The 22,922-nt window shown below is 34.4% G+C and overlaps 2 protein-coding genes across 12 annotated transcripts in view; one reads left to right on the top strand and one right to left on the bottom strand.

Moving 5' to 3' along the window:
* Nucleotides 1-22,922, top strand: part of LOC120781839 (low-density lipoprotein receptor) — a 398,201-nt gene that overhangs the window by 176,876 nt on the left and 198,403 nt on the right. The window contains exons 1-2 of one of the 11 annotated variants that reach the window (XM_040114094.1): nt 13,369-13,573; nt 21,359-21,945. The exons of 5 other annotated variants lie outside the window; for them this stretch is intronic. In XM_040114094.1, coding sequence (XP_039970028.1) covers nt 21,825-21,945 — 121 coding nt within the window. In that variant the 5' untranslated portion in view covers nt 13,369-13,573; nt 21,359-21,824. Of the gene's footprint in view, nt 1-13,368; nt 13,574-21,170; nt 21,946-22,922 lie in introns of those variants that run through there. 5 more of the 11 variants (XM_040114095.1, XM_040114092.1, XM_040114091.1 and 2 more) reach the window with 5 other exon arrangements.
* Nucleotides 4,351-8,034, bottom strand: LOC120781917 (organic cation transporter-like protein). Its single transcript, XM_040114098.1, has 6 exons — nt 7,877-8,034; nt 7,379-7,565; nt 5,769-6,024; nt 5,292-5,709; nt 4,708-5,214; nt 4,351-4,639 (listed from the first exon to the last, which is right to left on the bottom strand). The coding sequence occupies exons 1-6, from the start codon at nt 8,032-8,034 to the stop codon at nt 4,525-4,527; spliced, it is 1,641 nt and encodes a 546-aa protein (XP_039970032.1). The 3' UTR covers nt 4,351-4,524.

The following is a 22,922-nucleotide window of genomic DNA, read 5'->3' as shown; positions in this document are numbered from 1 at the left end:
TGTATGACTAGTTATGTTAGTAAAAATATAAGCTAATGATAGTTCGCTTTTCTTCCAACCGACTTACCGTTTTATTTCAAAGCGTGCTTGGCTTTGATAACTTGTAATGATTTTGGAAAGGTTATTCGTTACTTGTAAAAATTTACGGTATATGACAAACCTCTTGATCAAAAATTACCCGAACTGACAAATACTTAAAATTCACGTGTTTTAAAACAAATTTTTATGATCGCCTTCAAAAAATGCTCGTTTCTCAATACACTTATTGTTGTTGTAGCAGCAGAATACATTCTTGAAGTAATTTCTAGAAATGGTGTTGAGTAGACAGTCATTGGTCAGATAACATCATGGTTCGTTTAGGTAACTTAGACCCGACTGTCGTGAGAACGGTGCCATACACTTATTAAAAAGCCTTGGCTGGATTGGTCTTCAGTGTCTATAGCAAATTCCTTTTTCATATCCTCTACGGGTTATTTTAAGTTTGCCATGAAGAATGTAACACCCAGAATGAAACAATAAAATGTCAGTATATGATGTATATATAAATTATAAGCATGGCGAACAGAATCCATTTAACTTTCTCCGCCTTTCTGTATATACGCTAACTAGTCCCTCAGTTTTTGAGATATCGGCTTAAAAATTTGCATACCTTCTTTCTGGTTGGAATCGTCGATATTGAACTACTATAGCATATAGTTGCCCTTCAAACTGAACAATCATAATTAAGAACTTGTATGGAAAACTTTTTCATCTTCACGAAATTTGGCGGATGAGATGACAGAAATCAGCTTCCGTTCTCCTGATTATATTGATATATATTTCTATAACTATGACGTGAAGTTTTACAAACAACTATGATATACTTTTAATCCAACTTTTCTTAAAGTGATTCTTAACTGTGCTCTCTCACACATTTAATGTTACCTTAAATGAAATTATTTTACCTCATCTGCCTCGCATTGCAACACAGCTACTGTTGCTATTTATTCAGAGTGCTCTAACTGTTATGAGTGCATAATAAAAATGCATAAGAGAATGCAAATGTAAAAATTACTAAGTGAGAAAGTATGTGTGCAACATTGACACATTTTCCGGTTCACAACCTTCGTTGCCACCTGCCACATTTTAGATGCATACTATACATGCATATATGTAGATGGTAGATGTATGTGTGTGTGTGTATATGGTGTATGTGTGTATGCTTGGAATTCCTAATGTGGCAAATAAAGCTGGCTGCAAGGCAAAGCAATATTCAGCTGCATGGCGCGCACTTGGCACTCAGCAACAAATGAACTTGACAAATTTTCACATTGCAATGCGGCAACAACAACGCATGCATACAAACGACGCACACATACGAAAGACGAACTTTTGAAATACGCAAAAATGTGAGGAAAAACAGTAAACAAAAACACATATAGCCGCGCATACATACACCCTGCTGAGCGGCATTAACGCGCGTGTATACTTAAGCGCCGAAAAGTAGGCTACCCACCGTGACATTTTAGTGAACAAATCTACCCTTTTACGGTTCACGAGCGTAGGCAAGCAAACTGTCTATCTTCCCGCTCTTTACTGCTTTATTTTCATATGTATGTGTATAAGTATGAATAAGTGCGTCTGCTTAACGTTGTTTGCCATCTAAGCACTTGTGTGTGTGTGTGTAGGTGAGTGTTTGTTTGTTATGCCGCCACCGTCATAATGCTAAGTAAAATATAAGTACAGCGAGCGTATGTATGCACTGTTGTTGCTATACATCGACATTACCTTCCTCCCAGCAAGTCACATGTAGGGCATAATTTTGATAGTGCTGTATTTGCATAACCGATATGTAAGCGAGAGAGTGTAGTGTTCACATTTTTCAAAGACTACATGTGCAGTTATGTTAGTGTGTATTCCATATACAGTTTCAGTGACGTTTTTCCCGCCATTTGCGCTCTTTGCATTCTCCCTGTGTACACTCTCTCCTATTTCAACATTTTCCTTCTTACTCCTCTTTATTATTTCTTTCATTTAACGAATTTTAAAGTTGAAGTGTTTATTTGCATACCGTTTTTTGTGCTTTGCCTTGCTAAATTTGTTTATCAATTTCTGTAGCTATATACATATGTATATGCAAAAATATAAACTGATTTACATGCATAAAACGCAAGACTTCTTTGCATTGGTGGTGTTGGCAGCGAGTCAATGCCAGGGTTGAGGTTGAGCAAAGGAGTGTGAAAAAATTAAGTGAAAATCTAAATTGAAATTGTTTTCTTCCAATAAATTCCTCTCTGCTGGTTTCTTATACTAAACACGAATATGAATTGGTATTTTAACTTTGTTCGTATGTTTGTAAGTTGTAATATGAAGAATATAATACCTCATAGTACATTAGATCGGGATGCTTAGGAAGCATAAAGCCAAGCCTTCTGGCTGCCTGTGTCCCAAAGTGATTATGATTGGTAAAATGAACAATTGGCTTATTTTCACCACGCTAAGGTACCTTATCGCTTGCCTTGAATACACATGCTATATAACAAAGCCAAAACTCGACCGCAAAACAAAATGGTGTAATTGAGTCGATAAAATAATGTGCTAAAAGCGAATCATTAAGGGGGTCTTCTGGTTTAGAAGCCCGAATTTTAGGTATTTTTTTTTGACGCGATAAAAAGAGTCGAAAATTATTTTGACCATCCATTTTTTTACATATTGATTGATATTCCAAGAATACAAAATATAAATAATATAAGCAAAAAAAGTAAATTTAAAAAAACTGCAGGTCGGCGAAGTAGAGACTGATGAAGCAATGGCTTGTCCTGGTTTGCAGGATATAAATCCTTTCCGAGACCTAAAATGAAAATTTAGTCGAAATCCGTGAAAAACAAAAGTGTAGTTATCGCACTTCGAAAAAAAAAATTTTTTGGAAAAAATGTTTAATTTTTTTGTACAAATGTCATCGCGAAATATTTTTTTTCAAAAATTTAAAAATTTCTTTGTTAATGGTGTGTGTTTGTTACAATAATTAGTTTTAATAAAATATTAAATATTTTTTATGTAAAAGTAATTGTTGAAAAAAAGATGTTTTTTACCCCTTGATAACCAGGGAACCATATTTTAAATAATTCCTGACTAATGACAGTCAGGTGAGGTTAAGAGGATGATGCATACAGGCATCTCACTTGGAAAGCTGCTACGTTGTGGTACATACAACTCTTATATTACTGATTATAAGATTCTCACAAACCGACAAAGCGCTTTGTGTCTATCAAAAATTGATTAAGACGAGTTATGCCAGTTTCGGCTATATCGTCTGTCTAAGATATTTCAATCACAGTTTTCTAAAAGCTGGATAATGGAAAAAAGTGGCTTGGTATTTCTACCTCACCCTTCTTCATACAACTTGAACGACTTGTGTCCGACAAGATTTTTGTACAATATCTACTATTACGGCAAGATGGACTTTGCTAAGGGCAAAGAGTTCAGTAGATATATTTCGTTCTACTCTAGGCGGAAATGATCTCGCAGTCGCAAAGTTGCTGCCTTTGGCTAACTCATCGGCTTTGCAGTTACCTGGAAATTTCGTTATGATCTCAAGTGAGGCCAGACAGTCCTTGCCTAACTTTGAGCGCATAGTAAGTGAGCTCAGTATTAGTATTGCCGCTCTGCTGTTAGAGTGAATGTTCACCTGAAAGCGGCTGTCTTTTATAGCAACACGTTTACTGCCACCTTGCACTACTTCAGGCTAAAGCTAAGATTGACGGAGAACTCCTTACAGAAAACTTCCCCTCCAACCTTCCTTCATAGCTTACTTGTCGTGAAAAAGTTTAACTCTTCTCCATAAATTTTTTCCCGCCACATGTCCTTCCTCGGTATTTGAGCAGAAAAAATGCCGCCACGAGTAGCTTTTGCAATGCAGTGATCCAAGTTAGCTCAATGATAGTTAACTCAGTAGTATTCTCGGACTAGTTCAAGTAAATAAATGAATGCCCATAAAAGTTCTACAAACCTCTGTCTCGAAACTTTCATTTTATTTGAGCACAGATGTTCTTAATCACTTTCGAATTATATTTCTGATTTGGAGAAATCATTAACTTTCTAAGCAAGTTGTAGTCCTCAATGAAACAATGTGATATTATAACTACTTTGTCAATTATAATTCATCTATCGGGCGTGGCTTGCGGCAAGTTTAAGCTAGCTTATGTAAGATATCAGATGATGAAGAGAATAATTTTTCATCGACATCAACATCTGGGCTGTTAGTGAGACTGTTCGTACGTACAGTGAAAACTATGCAATGTGATTTTACAATTTGTTTTTTAAGCAATATATTTTTTAATAAACAATCATAAAACTTTTTCAAACAACAATATACACGCTCAACAAAACACAAGGAAAACCTCATAAAGCTCTTCATAGCTTTTATTTTGACATTTCCTATAAACTAACTGAAAGCTTTCACATTTCTACACAAATTTCAATACGAAATTCCAATTCCATATAATAAAACACTAAACACACATACACACTTGAACATTTCTACTCTCAGTTGTTAATTTCAGCATCTTTTTGCTCTTGCTTCCTGTCGAAGCATGGGAAGTAGTACCAGCGTTGATGTCGCGCAAACTCCTCGCCATCTTTCAAGGTCTGTGGCAATTTTCTGCAAGTACAGCAAATGAGAATTTGAAATATTATTATATTCGCTTATTTATTTATTTTGATGCATACTGATTCATAGTCTCTGGCAACGCCAAACATAAAAGCGCGCCCATAAACAATATTATAGCAACAAAAATGGACGGCAGTGGTTTGTAGAAGTAACCCAGGTAGATCACATAAGAGCTAAGGCTGGTGAAACCGAAGCCGACAACATGTATATTCGCAATGCCGCGACCGCGTACCGACGTTGGTATAAATTCGGAGGCATACTGCGCTTCCGCCTCGTAGCTCACCACGACACCATAACGACCGAGACAGACCATAATAGCGAGAATGGTCGCATGCTGCTCGGTATCAAGTGTGGCAATCAGAAATCCAGTAGTGGCAACAATAACGGCGCTAAGTAGTAGCGTGGTGAAAGCCATGCCCTTACGACCGATGCGATTCTGTAGCAGAATAATGCTAAAACCGCCAATAATATACGAAACCGAACTAGCTGAGAAGAGGAAAAATGGTGAGGAACCCATGCCTTCCATATTCTTACTGATCACATCAACAGCGAGCATGATGATCATGCTATAGTAATAGTGCAATAGAAAAAGAAATCAAAGAGTCAAAGTATTAGTTTATATAAAACGTGTCATATTACTCACGATTTCAGCAGCATTATAATGGTGAATTTGCGTAGACGTGGTGTACGGAACATGCCCCAGAAAGTGTCTTTCGTGGCACCAGACTTGCGCTCGTCGCTCGCCTTTTTCTGATAATATGCTACGAACTCTTCAAATACTTCGTCTTTCACTTCGCGCTTATTGATTTTGGCAACACGCTTCAGACATTTGACGGCGCGTTCATAACGTTGTGTTGTAATCAGCCACTGTGCGCTCTCACAAATCACAAAGGGATAAGTGATAGCAATCAAAGCCGGTATGGAAGCTATGTACAGGTAATTACGCCACGAACCGGACCACAGCGCATACCAAGGTGAAAGTGCCAAACCGATGAAATAGAACACGCCGGTTATCAAGTTTAGGCCGAGTGTGCGTTTCTGTGGACTCAAGTATTCAAAAACTGCAAGCGAAATTTTGTTTATGAACGATACATTTTCAGACTGCAATTCTAAAGCTTACCCATTATGTACGTGAGGTAGAGGGTGTCTGTGGATAAGCCGGAAATGAAACGAAACAGCGCAAATGTTGGTAAATTATTAGCAAAACTTGTTAGGAAATCACCCAAAGCACCACTCAAAGTTGTACAAAGCATTGCCGGTAGACGTCCGATTTTGTCGGCTAAGAAGCCGAAAAACATTGTTCCTGTAACGGAACCCACAAAGTACAGCGATTGACCTACCGCCGACTGGAAGGCGTCATCACATACCCAATTGAGCTGAAAGCATAAGCATGAAGATAGTACTTTGGAGTTAAAATTGTATATAAAGTATAGTTTTAGATTGAATTTGTATGGGTCCTCATGACAACATTGGAGACATAATCGATTACTCTTGCTTGCAACTAAATTGAAGCAATGGAAATGCTGTCTTTTGAAAACGCAGCGGAGTCTTAGGTTACTTATTTGAAATTGCACTTAAGATCAAGCATACGTGGTATGTTAAAAAAGAACGAAGAAAAGTCATTTATGCATTCGTCTACATTAACGTTGTCGTCTTCAAAATGATCTTCATTTGGTATCATGCACTTAAACCAGCGCTTCTTTCAATCGTCTCAAACTCAGTTTTTGGTATAGCCTTTAGCTCTTTAGGCGATTTTCATCTGTCGTGTGAAATGACTGTCCTTTAAGCTTCTTTTTATTTTTGTAAATTGAAAGCAGTTCTACAGAGTCATGGCAAGGCAAATATCGAGGCTGGGCCATCGTTATAGTACTGTTTCTGGTCAAGAATTCTCAAACAAACAGCGAAGTGTGAGCATTTATTAACTGAAAATCTATATCGTATCTGAACCCCTAGTTATCCTGGAATACCTTCACTTCATACCTGATCATATAGACCATGGAGTCGCCAAACCGAACTCTGGCGGCTCCTACTGCCATATACCGACGAGGGAGCTATGTGTGGAAAGAAGACGTTGAAGACGAGGGGCAGTAAGCTTCTTTTCGGATGGGTCAAAGCTTGCGGGGAAGGTTGGTAAAGGCATTTACTGTCGGGAGCTCTTTATCAACTCCAGTTTCAGACTTCCTTACTATTACAGTGTTTTCCAAGCCGAGGTAGCAGTAGATCTGCTGTTCCGGAGTGTAGCCGGATTTAGAGAAGTGACCATTCACTCAGATAGCAGAGCGGGGATACTAGCCTTGAACTCATTTATAGTGCGTTCAAGGTTGGTCGAGGAGTGCCTAACCTCGCTATCAATAGCATCGAATGTAGTTGTGATAAGACTGGTGCCGGGCTATAGCTATCGATAGAATGGAAGCGTGTCGGTGCTCCAGTACCCTCGTGTGTTCTAGTACTGGATAGCTGGGATTCGAAGAAGATGAGGAGGAAACAACTCAACACTTCCTTCTTGACTGTCCAATGGTTTTACAAATCTGTAAGTCCAAACAGAGAAGTTCTTATTTTCTATGTCTTCACAAAGGACTACATATACCAGTCGACGTGCGATCATCGATCAGCCATATAACCTAACCTAACCTGTTGTTTTCTGAACATATTCGATTTCGTTATCGCTTTTGAAAAAGAAATAGAAAGATCTAATTAGATATGTATATATGCATTATGCTAAGTACTTACATCTGTGGTGACGCTCCTGAAACCTTTTTCATATTCATAGATCCACTGCCGACATTTTCCCACCTCAGCCACAATTGGCTTGCCATCGACTACATCGTCGAGTAGTGTGCAGTGTGGACTCTGAGTTTGGGCGTAAACCGCGCGAATTTCCTCAAAACTAGCGTTGGCCAACTTCTCGTGATAGCACCTGGTTGGAGTACAGAAACACAAGTTCTAATTAAAAACTAAAAGCAGTACTTTTGCACACTTTATAACGGTACTTAACACAGGCACAACTTCTTATTCGTTCAACGCCGTTTCTACTTCATTCGTTAACAATTCGAACACTTAATGATAGTATTTGAATGAACTTCTTAAATTCTCAAACTTTTCACATTTCATTATAACGAATTAAGCGTTTTCGAAATATATACATATATAAATTTCATGTTCCAATTTTTCCCACTTTCACTTAATTCCTATGAATTTTTTCCACGAAAAACTGCTGCTGTGACTCACCAATGATCCGGTGTAAAACTGATTAACGTCTGCGAAAAATAATGCATCGACGAAAGGATATTCGTAATTGCGAAACATAACAAAATGAGATATTGAAAGCGTCCGAAGTTGCCGCACTTCTCTAAGACAGCATCAAAATCCATTGGTGGCAAACCCATTTTGATTTTTTTTTTCACAAATTTATCAATATTATGAACACTCTTACGAAATGAAATGTTTTCGTAGAAATTAAAATTTGTGCCGCACAACTTTTACTGGCATTCGACAGATGTGTATTTCCGCGCGTTAACTACTGAGTATGTGTTCCGTTTGATGGTACTTCCGTTTGACACCCACAATTTTGGAATGCCACGAACGGTTTTATACTCTTCTCTCGGTTGCTAAATGTGGCTAAAGACTGTAAACAATGGCGCTGCTGACGCATTGTGTTTTGCGCACAGTTGATTCGTGGTGAGAGCAGGTGATTAGCAAACTATATTGCCCATACAATGACCCAAGGTTGAAAAAAATATAAAAAATGACAAAATGTCTGCTTGAAAAGAGTTAAGTTTGAAAATAAATCACTTTAAAAATAAACTGTTGGTGTTGATCTAAAAAAGTTGTTGCACAAAAAATATTTGAAATGTTTATTTAAGACGCAGACCTGTGTGAAATTTTGAAAAATTCGATTTTTATTTTTTTTTTTCATTTTTGGATGATGTTGATCTTAGAAAGTTGTTATTCAAAAAATATTTGAAAAAAAATTTTAAGTCGTATACATAGCGTGCAATTTTGAAAATTTCGATATTTATTTTTTTCATATTTCGATAGCTTTTACCTTACAAAATAAGATACTAAAATTTCTAATCGATATCTCAAATAATTTTTGAGTTACAGCCATTCAAAGGGAAGCCGCTCACCTCAAACAGTTTATTCTTAAATGAGAGTTTTAGCAATCGAGACACGACTTAAGTTTCCGATAAAATTAAACGTTTTTTAAAACGCCGCCATTTTGTCAATTTTTATTTTATTTTTATTTTTTTTCCAGCTTCACAGTAGTTTTGTAAGTTTCAAGAATCATCCACGGAGAATGCCGGAAGCACTGCAGCAGAGGTGGCACTTGTATTTAATGACGGTGAAAATCTCATACAACTCAAAAAATTTTTAATTAATTAAACTGAAAAAATAAACGTTAGATCTCAATTTTGTTTTAAATTTTGCAAAATTACGATGTTTTTTTGTCAAAAGCAATACACTGTGCTTATACGGCCGAAGTTACAAAACTATATATCTGTTTGTGAGGCACTAAAAGCCAAACCAAATATCAACTGTAACAAAAGACGAAATCAAATAACAACAACCAAAATTGTAGCGCGTTCTCACAATTTCTAAACTGGGCTGTGCGATTTCTATGTATGTGTGTAAATGCAAGCGAGAGCATTTATATTTACCTGGCAGCTGATTTAATTCGAAATAATTTATTGACCTGAGAATTTTTAGGTGCAGAGGAAACGTCTTTTATTTTATCTACCCTGTTGATCACGCTTATCAGTAAAGTACAGTTATTCCCAGGCTGTCATTCCAAACTATAAATAGTACGGCTAATTATGTTAGTAAGCATGATAACAATGAGTCGCTTTGAACCAGATTTTTAATAATTTTGGACGTGTTCAGACATCGAAACATGTTTCTGAGGCAAGTTCCATAGTTGGTGGTAGAGATCGAAAAGAGGAAAGCAGAGGGATACCGAATCGCTCGTATCCGATCGCTGTGTTAAAACTTGATATTACTGTCATTTTTAAAATTCCTTCAAAGATTGCAAATATTTTTGTATAGAAAAGTGACTGAGAACATATAACAGAAATGCTTTGGAAAGTGCTTAAATGGTGATCCAAGCAAGCTTATGAATAAATTGTTTGGATAGAAGAAGTATTCTGAAATGAACTGAAATTGTACGCATAAAGTTATACGAATGAAATGCCGACATGTGAACCCTATCAACAACACTATGCGAGGATTTGCCAATACTGAGCAACAAAAATTGTATTTTTAGAACACGTTGACATGAATGACATGATTCTTTTTTACAACTTTCACACTCACATATGTACATACATACATGTGTATGCCTCTATTTAAAACAAATTTTTAAGAATTACTGTTGCTTGGTGAGAAAAATTGCGAGAATTATGAATGTGAAGCAAAAAAAAAGCAAAACAAACAACGAGGGAAGGCTAATCGAAAAAAACTCTCTCTTCATATGGAAATGTACTGAATGCCATTAAATGGAGCTTACAAGCCACTATATCAGTTGAGCCGTATAATCTAGCATATTCAAGATGTAAATATTTTTGAATCCAACGCTAATTGTGCTACCGTTTATAGCGTTGCTATTTGAGTAAAGCCCTCATACCGACATCTAAAGCACTAATATGATAATTATGTAGAGCCATTTACCCCAAATGTGGAAACTGTACATTTGACTGCTTTGTGTACAAACAAAGGAAAATATTTTACATAGAAACTTATAATATGAGCCACATAAAGGAAAAAATTGGAAAAATTATGCCCAATACTTCTCTTCTGTAGTCTTTGTATTTGGAAAAGCAAATAAAAGCTTTTATAAAATAGTCATGACAAATTCGCCCGTGCATGGTTTGTGCCAATTCAGCCATAAAACCTGTTCACGACCGTTTTCACAGAAGTCTCCTTGGAAAACAGAAACTTATATGAAAGGAAATGCAGAGCTTACCATCTGACAACTGGTCATCGCTTAAAGCAAATTGGGCCTCAGCATTTGCATGAAAAACTTTTTGAAAAAATACTCTCTCGAATAAATCTTTATTAAGCAAAACGACCAAGTCTAAACATCTAATGATGCAAAAAATGATGATTCAAGGTCCTCCACATCCAGATGTTGTAATGATTGGCAGTGGAGCTGCCTATAAAGATGTTTTCTCTGAACTGCTGTAAAAACGATGTTGCAAAAAAGAACAAAAATGTATTAGAAGCAAGTTTTAAAAGGCGTGTTAAAGCAGTTAAGCACTATTCTCTTCTACGGAGAACACTAGATCTTCCAGCAAGATTCTTCACCAGCATAGTGGGCAAATGACACCCAGCAGCAGCTTAAGGGTTACGTGGGTTTTGTTTCAATAATTTTTAATGAACAATTTTCAAAATATTATTCAAATGTTGCTCTTTGATAAACTCAAAAGTTAATTAATTTATGATATAAAAAAAATAATAAAATCTCAAAAGATAATTTATTTATTATATAAGAAGAATAAATATAAAAAAATAAAAGAAATTAATGATTATAAGCATTTTGTCGGCCGTCAAAACGCAAGTAATCACTTAAAAGCAATATTCCTGGTTTCATAGCTGCAGCTGATTGACCGTCTAGCAGTCCAGATTTGAATACAATGAAATACAGCTTGCGTTCAAAGCTCGATAACAGGGCCTGTCGCTTATGCTACAGAAGTTTGGACAGGCTCCAAATATCTTTGGATCGAGCAGCATCGTCAATACCAATAGAAACTGTGCGTGCTGCTATCGATCAATCGCCGAATTGTTTCAAAGCTGTTATTAAAGCAAAAGGTGACCGTTTTGAATAAATCTTTGAAAGAGATAGAGACATTCGACTCAACACCTTTCGCAGCAATTCGGACTGACGTATGGAACGATTTGACGCATTTTACGTCGAGATCTTAAATTGAAAGTGGACAGCTTGTGCAAGAACTGAATCCGCTCGATCTTCTCTAGCGACATCAATTCGCTCGTTTGGCTCCTGAAAAGTTCCAAGAAGATCCGATTTTGTTCAGAGATGAAGTCCAATTTTGGCTCAATGAGTATGTAGACAAGCAAAATTGACGCATTTGGGACGAAGAGCAACCTGAAGAGATACAAGAGCTGCCATTTCAGCCAGCAGGAACAACTATTAGGTGTGGTTTGTGGACCGACGGAATCAACGGTCCATAATTTTCACAAATGATGTCGGCGATAACGTAAACGTCAATGGCGACCGTTGTCGCGCAATGATAACCGAGTATTTGTTGCCTGAAATTGAAGCTCGTGATCGCGGCGATATTTGCTTCCAACACGACGGCGCCACTTTCCACACATTTCATCAATCAATTTATTCATTGAGTGAACACTTCGGCGGGGAGATAATTCTGGGCCGTTCGATTGGCTACCAAGATTGTGTGACATTATACCGTTAAATTCTTTCCTGTGGTGATATATAAAGTCTGAAGTCTATGGGGACAATCCCGCTTCGATTTCAGGCTTAGAGGTAAATATCATGCGTGTCGTTCGCCAGTTACCAGTCCAAATGCGCGAACGACTCATCGAAAATTGGACTTAACGGATGGACCATCAGAGACGTAGCCGCGGCCAACATTTGAAAGAGATAATCTTAAAAAAATAAATGGCATAGTATGTTCTTTCGAATGATAATAATCATTCCTATTAAGTTTGAAGTTTCTGCGTTACTTCTTTAAAAAAAATAGGGAACTTCAAAATGCATAAATTTTAATTTTCGATTTTTATTTTTAGTAGACATAAAAATTAACAGTTAAGAATATATGTTAATTTTTATTTTTAACAGTTCTATGCACACTGAAAATAAAATATCAAGCGATATTCCATGAGGAAAAAATATATCGCAACTGACAGCATGTTGCTCTGCAGACATTTATCTCATGGGAGATAAATAGAATCGCATTGCTTTTGCGCAACATAACTTTTTTAAGCAAAACATAAGGAAAGAGAGTCACTATTTCGTGAGTAAGCGAGTGTGAGCGCAACGCAACAAAGCTCTGACAAACATGTAGAGATAAAAGAAAAAAGAAATTGGAACAAAACGACAAAAACAAAAACTTTTCAAAAACCGACGCAATAGCTAAAACAATGAAAACAATATACGCAGCAACCACACAACCGTGATATGTGATATGAATAAAACAACAACAACCAAAAAAACATTAAAACAATAAAGCAACAACAGTTAGTGCACACATCAACAATTGTCAACAAAAGAATGCTTCGTCGTCAGCGACGCCGACACACACAGCAAGCACTGCTCTTGAATTGATAAGAAGCACAAATACATACACACATGCATACATACATATATACATTTGCATGTTTTGATAGCAGTATTGTTGTAAAAAGTATTTTTTATTTTCACCCAACTCGCGCGCATACGACCATATCCGCTCACAAACTCATGCATTGGATGCTGCTTACTATCACACACATACACACATATACATGGACACTCACCACACAGCGCAGAGTTTGTAGACTTTTTGATGCTCATTTCTGCTGCTGCTGTCACAGCATCCTTATTTGCAGCGCTGCCTCTCCGGCTATTCGGTGCGTAGCTTCGTAGATTTGCTGGTCAGTTGGATGCTGCCGATGCCTGCGTTGCTGCTGCGCTGCCGCTCATTGCATCGCTGATGCTGCTGTTGTTGTTTGATTTCGTGTAACATTTAGTTAACAGCGAACTTTTAATTGAGACGGACGTGCGAAGCGCTTGAACTTTTTCGCGATTTCACAAAATCGTCGATTAAGAAAATTTGATGAAAAACAATTTTTTGTTTCGTTCATTGCTAACAAATTCTGTGTTTCAGTTGAAATTTATAAGAAAAAATATTTGGCTAACAGCACTTAATCTAACTAAAATCGATGTTAAGGGACATTTAATGAAAAGAGAAGGTATACAAGTGTGTCTGAAATCTGTGTTTTGTGAAAATCCGATAGTGTGCCAGTCAGCAAAGTCATTGCCACGTAGCGCATAGTGTTGTTGGGCATGCGTACGTATGCACGTGTGTTGATGTCAACAAACATAATACTCATTGTTTGGCAAGAATTTGCCTGCTTGCAGATTTTATGCTGAAGCTGCCTTTGTGCATGTAACATGCGATTTTAAATAAGTTGCTGAAGTTTATAGTTTCAATACAACAAATAAGTGAGCAAATTGTTTATGCTACGCGTATGTGGCGTAGTAAAATTCATGTTTCGTGAAAAGTAAAAGATAACTATAAAAATATGCGTTTAAAGCAAAGTTATTAGAAATACTTCAAATAAATTTTTTTTCAATTGTCTTACTCTGTTATGAAATAAAAAAAAAAAAATTGTGGATAATTGCATATATGATTTAAAATTTTTTTTTAATTGTGTAATATGATATTATATGTATTTAATGTGAAATGACGCTAAATAACACATAATATTTTTTTTTTTTTGTAAAAAATAATACCAAAAAAAAAAATTATAAAACAACTTATATGTACATACTTAATAGTTTCATAAACTGTGCAGTTTATTGTTGGTGATTTTTTAAAAGTGAAATTGGGATTTTTTACGCGGTGCAACTGGAAACGCTTACAAATTGCTAAAATGCGCTAAAAACCAAATTACTTTACATTATTATTTTTCTTAAGCATAAAACTAAATTATTTTAAACTAAGCTATAGTGAAATTGAAAACAATTAATCATTCATTTTCTCAAAACCGTCTTTGAGCTTGCTGATTTTTTTTTTAATTGCGTTAGTAATTAACATTAGCGTTATATTTAATTTTAAGTGTGCTTAAGTTTTTATAAAATTCCAAAATTTTGGCATTTGCAAATAAGTTAAACGAATTAATAACACTAGGCAACAAAACTGAAATAAAAATGTTATTAATTTTTACTACTCAATAAATCTGAAGAAACAATTTGCGTTTTATTGCTAAGTGGACTGTGAGGTATTTGAGGTGTGCTGATTACGAATTTGAGTTTCAAAATTAGCCAGCCTGTACTATTTTAGTAAATGTAAAGTAAATGGCGGTGGATTGATTCCAACACCCCTTGACTACAAGACAAGAAATCCCACGTGTTAAGAAATCTTTAGAAAGCCAAAATCAAGAAACCGCCTCTAACGTACAGTATCAAAATGCTTGTAAACTAGTGTAATCATAAGAAAAGTGTTTAAGGATTGTTTTCGAACTCCTCAAACTAATTTTATATAAAAAAAAGTCAGAAAATTCAACTTCGTTTCTTTGAAAATGTGGAAAAGATTATATTTATAGCGTGTGCAATACTGATTTCCATGCTTGCGTCTTTCGGTGTTTTTAATACTTTTTCAACTTTTTTGTTCGATAAAAAAGCTGCTTCTATATGACGCTTATTGCCCTTTGGCAATTAAAAATATTTATATCTGTTTTTTTTTCAATTTTTTTGATTATTATTAAATTATTAATATTAAAATTTAAAAAAATCGAAAATTTATTTAATTAAGTTAAATGTAATTAAAAAATTTTATTAAATTAAAAATTAAGTCTGAAAATTAAATGTAATTAAATTAAATGAAATTAAAATTAAAAATTTAAATTTAAAATTAAATGTAGTTAAAATTAATTTTGAAATTTTAAATAATTAAATTAAACGAAATTAAAAAAATTCAAAAAATCTTTAAAATTAAAAAAATCAATTTTAACTAATTTAAGTTTTAAAATTTTAATTTATTTAAATTTAAAAAATTAAATTTAATAAAAAAATTAATTTTCTTAAAATTTAAATAATTAAAAAATATTTATATCTTTTTTTTTTTTTTAAATTTTATTGATTATTATTAAATTAAATGAAATAAAAAAAACGAAATTTTTTCAATTAAGTTAAATGTAATTAAAAAAATTTTATTAAATTAAAATTAAGTCCGAAAATTAAATTAATTAAATTAAATGAAATTAAAATTAAAAATTGAAATTTAAAAATTAAATTTATTTGAAATTTGAAATAATTAAATTAAACGAAATCAAAAATAAATTCAAATAGTATTTAATATTAAAAAAATTAATTTTAACTAATTTAAGTTTTAATTTTAATTTATTTAAATTTAAAAAAAATTGAATTAAATAAAAAAGTTAATTTACTTAAAATTTAATAAATTTCTTTCGTGTGAAATAAGAATTTTCATGCATATATCACAATTATTCTAGATTTTTTCCAAAATTGTATTGCCTTTTTGACCGCAGAATTCTTTATAGAAGAATTTGTATCTAAATATAGCTTTTCTTTAAATTACTTTTTCCAACCACATTATTACGTGGAATTTAACGCAAGTGCCGCGCCTTGCCGCCTGAATGTAGACAACACGCACCTTATTACTAGCTTACTCATACGTCGGTTGTAGCTGACGCTGCCATTGACGGTGTCAGCACAAAAGCAAACACCAACACCAACATAAACACAAATACAGTTATTGTGCCTGCCAAATGTGCGAGCGTTTTTATGCTCAGCAACGCACTGTATGCGTGTCATTGCATGCTTTTGGGCGCACGCGCTGTGCAAGCTGCTTATGCGTCATGACGCTCTCCGCTGTAAAACATTTTACTGCAAAAGTCTACACACATTTAACGTGCACTGTTAAGCAGCTCAACCACTCAGCCGCTCAGCCTCTTGGCCGCTAGGGCAACGCAACTTCTGCAAATATGTATTCTGTTATTTATATATATGTATATTTGTATGTGACTTATTTGTTTGCTTAATGGCGTTTTAGATGCCGTTATATCGCGCCTGTTTGCTGGTTTGCCCTCTGCAATACTAACTACATACAGCTTATTTGCCTGTGAGTCCAGCGTTTATCCATATGTTCGCCGCGTGTATGCTTCTCCATCTGTTTGACTAACTGTCTGCGCATACGTTAGTATTTATTTCTACGAACCGTTATAATTTAATATGCAGGCGGTTGACACCGGCTAGCAGCCAAGTTTAACATTTGTCAATATTAAGTTATAATGTGGATGAACTGCATTTTTTGATTATTCAGCCTTTTGCGAAACTTATTTTTGTTATTTTTACTACTTTCTTTATTTTCACTACTTCTTTATAAATTTCCACTTTCCACATAACGTTCTTAATAAAAGCTCATATTTCTTGTAACAACCTGCATCATCTCGTCATACTTTATTATTATCATCTCTGCTCAGCACGGCAAAATGATATTTAAAAGGTTTCTCCGCACTCGCCGCCTCATCGAGAATCAATTTCCGCCTTTGCACTGCCCTCCATTGTTGTTTTTATTTTTCATTATTTATTTATTTTGCTGCTCTGTTTACCACCAAACATTACTGTAGCGTTGTATTGACCTTTACCATCAATTGCACAAAACTTGCTGCCTCGGTGGCTACAATATTATCAGCAGTCTGCTTTTCTACGCGCAGCTATTTCATCTGCGTCTCTACTGCTCTGCCACTTTGGCTTGCGTCGTTATTTTTTATTATCATTCCTTGCCTCTACTTATTCACTTTCCAATTTTGCAGCTGCTCATTATTATTAATTGTAGCTGCCAAGTGAAAGTGATGTCTGCTCCAGATGATTTCCATATCTACATTTCCGCTGAAGGTCGACTTTTAGGCGCGTAAAATGAGAAGCATTATTTTTAGTGCTAACCAGAACTTAGAAGAAGCACATACATACGAATACAATAGATGCGGTTATTAACATGTTAAAGCATTGTGCAAATATGTATTTGTGTAAAATTATGGTGCTATATATGCAGTGGGGTCGTTTTCTAGGTTTCTAGGTACAATACTTATATGTTTATATACGAATGACGGTTAAACGAAAGTAATTTGAAATTCAACACTTCTCATGAGCATGTTTGAGAAAGCTGACGATTCACTACGTCATATTATATATACATACATATGTAGCATACATAAGCTTCCGTTGTCAGATATAACCAAAATATAACTAATATATAACCAATATATAACAATTGTATAACCAAAACTCAAATTTTCTATGAATATGAGTGATTTGTGTTATATCCTTTTCTCTTCGCCCTGTCAACTTATGAAAAGTGATTTTAAGTTATTTCGCATTTCGGGTGACGATATGCAGAAATAGTTCAGTGGTTTCTAATTGAGAGATAGGTTTACATAAATATCTTAAGCTGTTTAAAAAAATTTAAATCATTAATAAAACTCTGTATATTTGACTTCGTCTCGCATAGAGTTTTACTTTCAATCAAAAAAGTATAGATACGGTACTAAAAAATGGTACTCATAAGTAAAATGTAGCGCCTATGGTTAATTCGTAAGAAGTGCAGTGCAAGTAAGGTTAGGTTAGGTGTCTGCTGCTCAAAGTTGGCGCTCTGTTACCTAGCTATAACTGTGTGCTCACAGCTGCTTCGACAACAGAATACCAAACTTATTTTACTCCATGCGATAATATCGTCTAATGCAGACAATTATGTATATATTGTATTTACTATACTATCGAATACTATTAGCCCTCATTATAGTAGATGGAATAGTCGAAATTTGGAAACTGCACAAGAGAAGTTTTCTGCATTAATTTTCGAACTTTAGAATTTGATTGCACCGTATATCATTAACGAAAATACGGCTGCAAATTTGGCTGCTTTTGAATCTGCGGGTTTGGTTGTGTGCATTGATGAAACAGCAGTCAGCTTATTTTTATATTCCTGAGCAAAACAATCAATACGAAACAGATCAAAACATATTATGCCTCTTAACAGTTTTTTTATTATATAGCAACTAGAGGACCCGTCCGCGCATCACTGTGGCTGATACATAGATAATACTACTACTACCATCTAAATGATTTATATTAGTTGCATTTTTGTGAAGCAACTTGTGTTAGTTTACAAAAAAAATGGATCATAAAGCATTTCGTGTGTTAATAAAGCATTGCTTTTTTGGGGAAAATACTGTTGAATTTGGGCTCAGGGAAATCCACCGTTGAAAAGATATTTGCTAAGCTGGAAACAGGCGAAATGAGCAAAGTAGATGCCTCGCAAGTTCATAATCCAACACAAACAACGAATAACTGATTCTGAGAAGTGTTTAAGTGCTCTTTAATTGGAATAAAGCCGAAATTTTTCGTCAGTGATGGAAATATAGCTCCATCATTTATCAGTGGAGTCCAATCGACAGTCATTCTAGTGGACTACACATGATGAACCGGTTCTCAGGCGTGGAAAAACGAAAAAGGCGGCTGGAAAGGTTATGACATCAGTCTTTTGGGATGCACGTGGTATAATACATACTCAACGACTGAATACTGAGCCAGTTATAATCTATTTCACTGCGACTATAATCTATTTCATTGCGTATTTGGTTGCAGTTCTTTTCTTCTATTCCAAATATTTAGCAATTGTATTATTTTTGAGAAAACTCTGTTTATAATTGTACGCATATATGTATTTCCTACAAACATGAGTTTTGAACAAATGCTTATGATTTACAATATAATTTTTGTATTTATGAGTTGTATTAAACTTTGACATAAAGAGATAAAAGGTATCCTATGCCCTGGTTCTAAGCTACCGCTCCACCAGTTTTCAGCCAAATCGGTTCAGCCGTTCTTGAGTTATAAATGGTGTAACTAACATCCACTTTCTTTTATATATGTGACCTGGTCTACGGAAAGGGGGCTTAGGTGTCAAAAAATCAATTTTCACTTTTTAGTTGATTCGGATGGGTAGTTTATTTTTAACAGAAAACTAGTTTTGGCACGTTAGCTCCCTTTTCGTAGACCAGGTCACATATATAGATATTACGCGAAATCTTACAAATCCAAGTTTTTGCTTCAACTGTATGTTTTCCGTCCAAAAAGCAATATTTTATCAATACGCGAAATTTGTTTTTATACATTTTTACATAGTAATAGAAGTTGCTTCAATCAAAATTATGTAATTCACAAACTAATAAACCGTTAGTTTTCAAATTTATATGGGCGACTTTTGAAAATTGGGGCTAACTAAACATTATATGGAATAAATTCTAGTAGTGCCATCTATGTGTTAGGCCGGGGATTTTGTAATTGACCGGTTAATTTTCAAATAAGAGCGAGCTATTTAAATTGCAGCCATCGTTTAACGAACTGCCTATGAATATTAACATAATTTCAGGAATACTGGCAATATTTTTGCTCTCACATTTCAGTCGAAGTTAATTAAGCATTGATTTCATAAATAACATAATTAAAAAAAATATTTAACTGTCATCCAAAAGCGTTTTTGTTTTATTTTATGCTCTCATTAGCCTGGGATAGCAATGAAATTGTAAAAAACTTCGACAATCAATTAATAACAAAGTAATTGCTTCACAATTTATAATTTATGCTGCTGTAAACAAGTGTTGCATCAAAGGAAATGTGAAATATGAGTTCAATTTAGCACAAATAATGCGGCGAATTCCATTTCCAGCGAAGTGCCCTGGGCATTTCCGTATGATTTTTTTAATTTTTTAATACTTTTTGAACCTTTTGCGTATATTTATTTTGGGAACTTAATTAATAGCTAACGTCAATTAACGTACTTAAAATTTAATTAGTTTCAATCGGTGAAATTTAATGAACAATAAATCTAACGCACTGTTCCTAGATATACATTATATACATTTTATACATATATATATACTATATATAGATATTGTATATATGTTGTAATAAAACTCAGTATCTCTATGACCAATCATGTACCGTGTATATTGTTCAGTTTGGACTACTACGGCATAGAGCTGCCATACAAATTGATTGATTAAAGTCCAAAAGTCTTATGGAAATTTTTTCATTTGACAAGATATCTTCACGACAGTTGAAACATGTTACCGTCCAAAGCAATGGATTTTTGAATGAAAGTTAATAAATTTTTAAGAGTTGAGAAGGATTTTATCTCGATTTCCGTTAAAACTACCAGTTCTATAGAAAAAAGTTATATGTCAATGTTGTTGGTAATGAAAAGACCTATAACTTTTAAATATGCCCTTTTTCCCCTAACCTTAAAATGTGTAAAATATTCAAATAATCCGGTTTTTGGGTTTTTTAGTTTTATCTTGTGCACAACTTTTTTGCTTTCACGAAATTTCTTGTAAACTTACCTGCTTGTGTACCAAACATACTTTATTTTTTTGATGTAATATATATTTTTTTCTCTTCATATGTCCTAATATCCATGAAAACTCTAATTTTCGAACAAAAAGTCTCAAATCAAACGTTCAAATTTTTTTTAAGTATGCATTGATCTAACGATTGCTGGAAGGTCTTCTATTTGATGCTATTATGAATATATATATTGCTGTAATAAATTTTCTCAGAAAACCCAAGACCAAAGTCCCATTATTAGCATTATTTTCTTTGGCTTTTACAAAGGGTTTTTTTGCTGTTTATTGAAAAAAGTGCTAAATTCACTTTTTAAAATTTTTTATGTGCCAATTTTGGCATTAAACGTTAGTGTTGAGTTCTTAACTCTTCATTTTGCTGAATTTGTGCTGCATTTTATTCATATTTATACACTGATAGCATTGTAAACATATCATTTTAAAACTGAATGGCAAACGTTACTTGAAAAAGTCATAATTTATAAAGCGACCAGTTGCAATGTTTATAAAAATTTAAATTAATAAAGTGCATATGACATATGTATATACACACAAACAAAATTAAACTTAATTAAAGTGAAAAATTTGCATACTTTTTGGCGCAAGAAGTCTTACAATACAAAAGGTGTTTAAAAAGAGCGTGGAAAAAGTGGAAAGCGTGCATGAAAAAAAATATAAATAACAAAAAAATATAAAAAAAATACAAAAACAATAAAATAACGCGTGCTATAAATATACGAACTGCAGCCGAACAGCGCAGCCGTGTAAGCTAACGAGAGCATTGCGAAACCTTTAATTTGAAAACGTGTACAACTGAATGCGCTGCAAAAGCAACGACACTCAATTGCTTTTATTTAACTTTAATTCGTAACGGCTCTTTTAATTACACTTAAGCCCGATGTTATAAACCACACGGGTATCAAACCGGTATTACAGCGTGCAACAAAAGAACTAATCCACAAAAAAGGCAAAATTTAACTTATTAAAGTCGACGCCGTCAACACGCGCTTCATTTTTTGTTGTTGTAGCTGCTTCTTTTTATTTGCTGCCACACACACACACACACAGGCGCATCATGGGATTAATAAGCTGTTGCCTCTGGTGGCTGCTACTCATTAATGGACTGCTGCAGCAGACGACGCTTCACAGTGCGGCCTTTGTGGGCGCATCGCTGATTGGGCCGTCACGAGCTAATGGTGAGCACCAATAAGCGTTGCTTAAAAAATAATAATTACTTTTCACATATGTATATAGTTACAATATATATAAATATATATAATTGTTTATGTTTTTTGCGCGGCAATCAAAATTACTTTTAATTCTGTAAATTTAATCATCCTATCATTACGTGAAGAGCGGTTGTGGGAAAAAACACTCTACCTTTCAGCAAAAAACTTTGTTGCAACATGCATGCATTTAGTCGCGTAAATGTTATAAATAAAAGTGTGCATGTGTATGTGTCAGCCCTAGACATGAATTCATAAAAAGCTGCTGCATACGTTTTTTGCGGCCATAAATTCAACAATAAAACCCGCATTATTTGATTGTCGACATTGTTGCGCAAATAAATTATTTTTGTTTTATTCATGTTAATGTTTTAACTTTTAATTTGTGTTCGTTTACACAAAAATGCTGTTTACGCTGCAATTTATATGCAAAATGTGCAGAATTTTTTTTAAAGGAATGTCTGCATTGATTAAATTATCAACCGGAAACCGGAAAAAACAAAAAAAAAAAGTTAAATTCGTTGCATTTGCATCAAAGTTAAAATAGTAGTAGTTGTAAAGTAGCTCAATGCCCAAAGGAAAAGTTGCCATACAAGAATTTGACTGTAATTGGTCAGTCTGTATGACAATTATATGATATAATGGTCCGACCTGAACAATATTTTTGGCGTTTGTAGCCTTGGATTAGGCAATTATATGTGACAAATTGCGTGAAGATATCGACGTTTTCGATAAATAAGCAGCTTCTTGGAAGGAAAAAAACCTGTGCAAAATTTCAGATTAATATTTCAAAAACTGAGGTACTGAGAAGGATAAATCGACAGGCTTACAGTTGTGGGACATAGCTAAAACAAGTCAGTTCATCATACTGATCATTTATACGATTATATGCATTTTACAGAGTCTTCCACATTTCCTTCAGATGGTATATTCAGCACATACGCTAT

Source organism: Bactrocera tryoni, chromosome 1, assembly GCF_016617805.1.
Source record: "Bactrocera tryoni isolate S06 chromosome 1, CSIRO_BtryS06_freeze2, whole genome shotgun sequence".
In the NCBI taxonomy this organism is placed as follows: domain Eukaryota; kingdom Metazoa; phylum Arthropoda; class Insecta; order Diptera; family Tephritidae; genus Bactrocera; species Bactrocera tryoni.
This window is presented reverse-complemented; position numbering and strand designations above follow the sequence as displayed.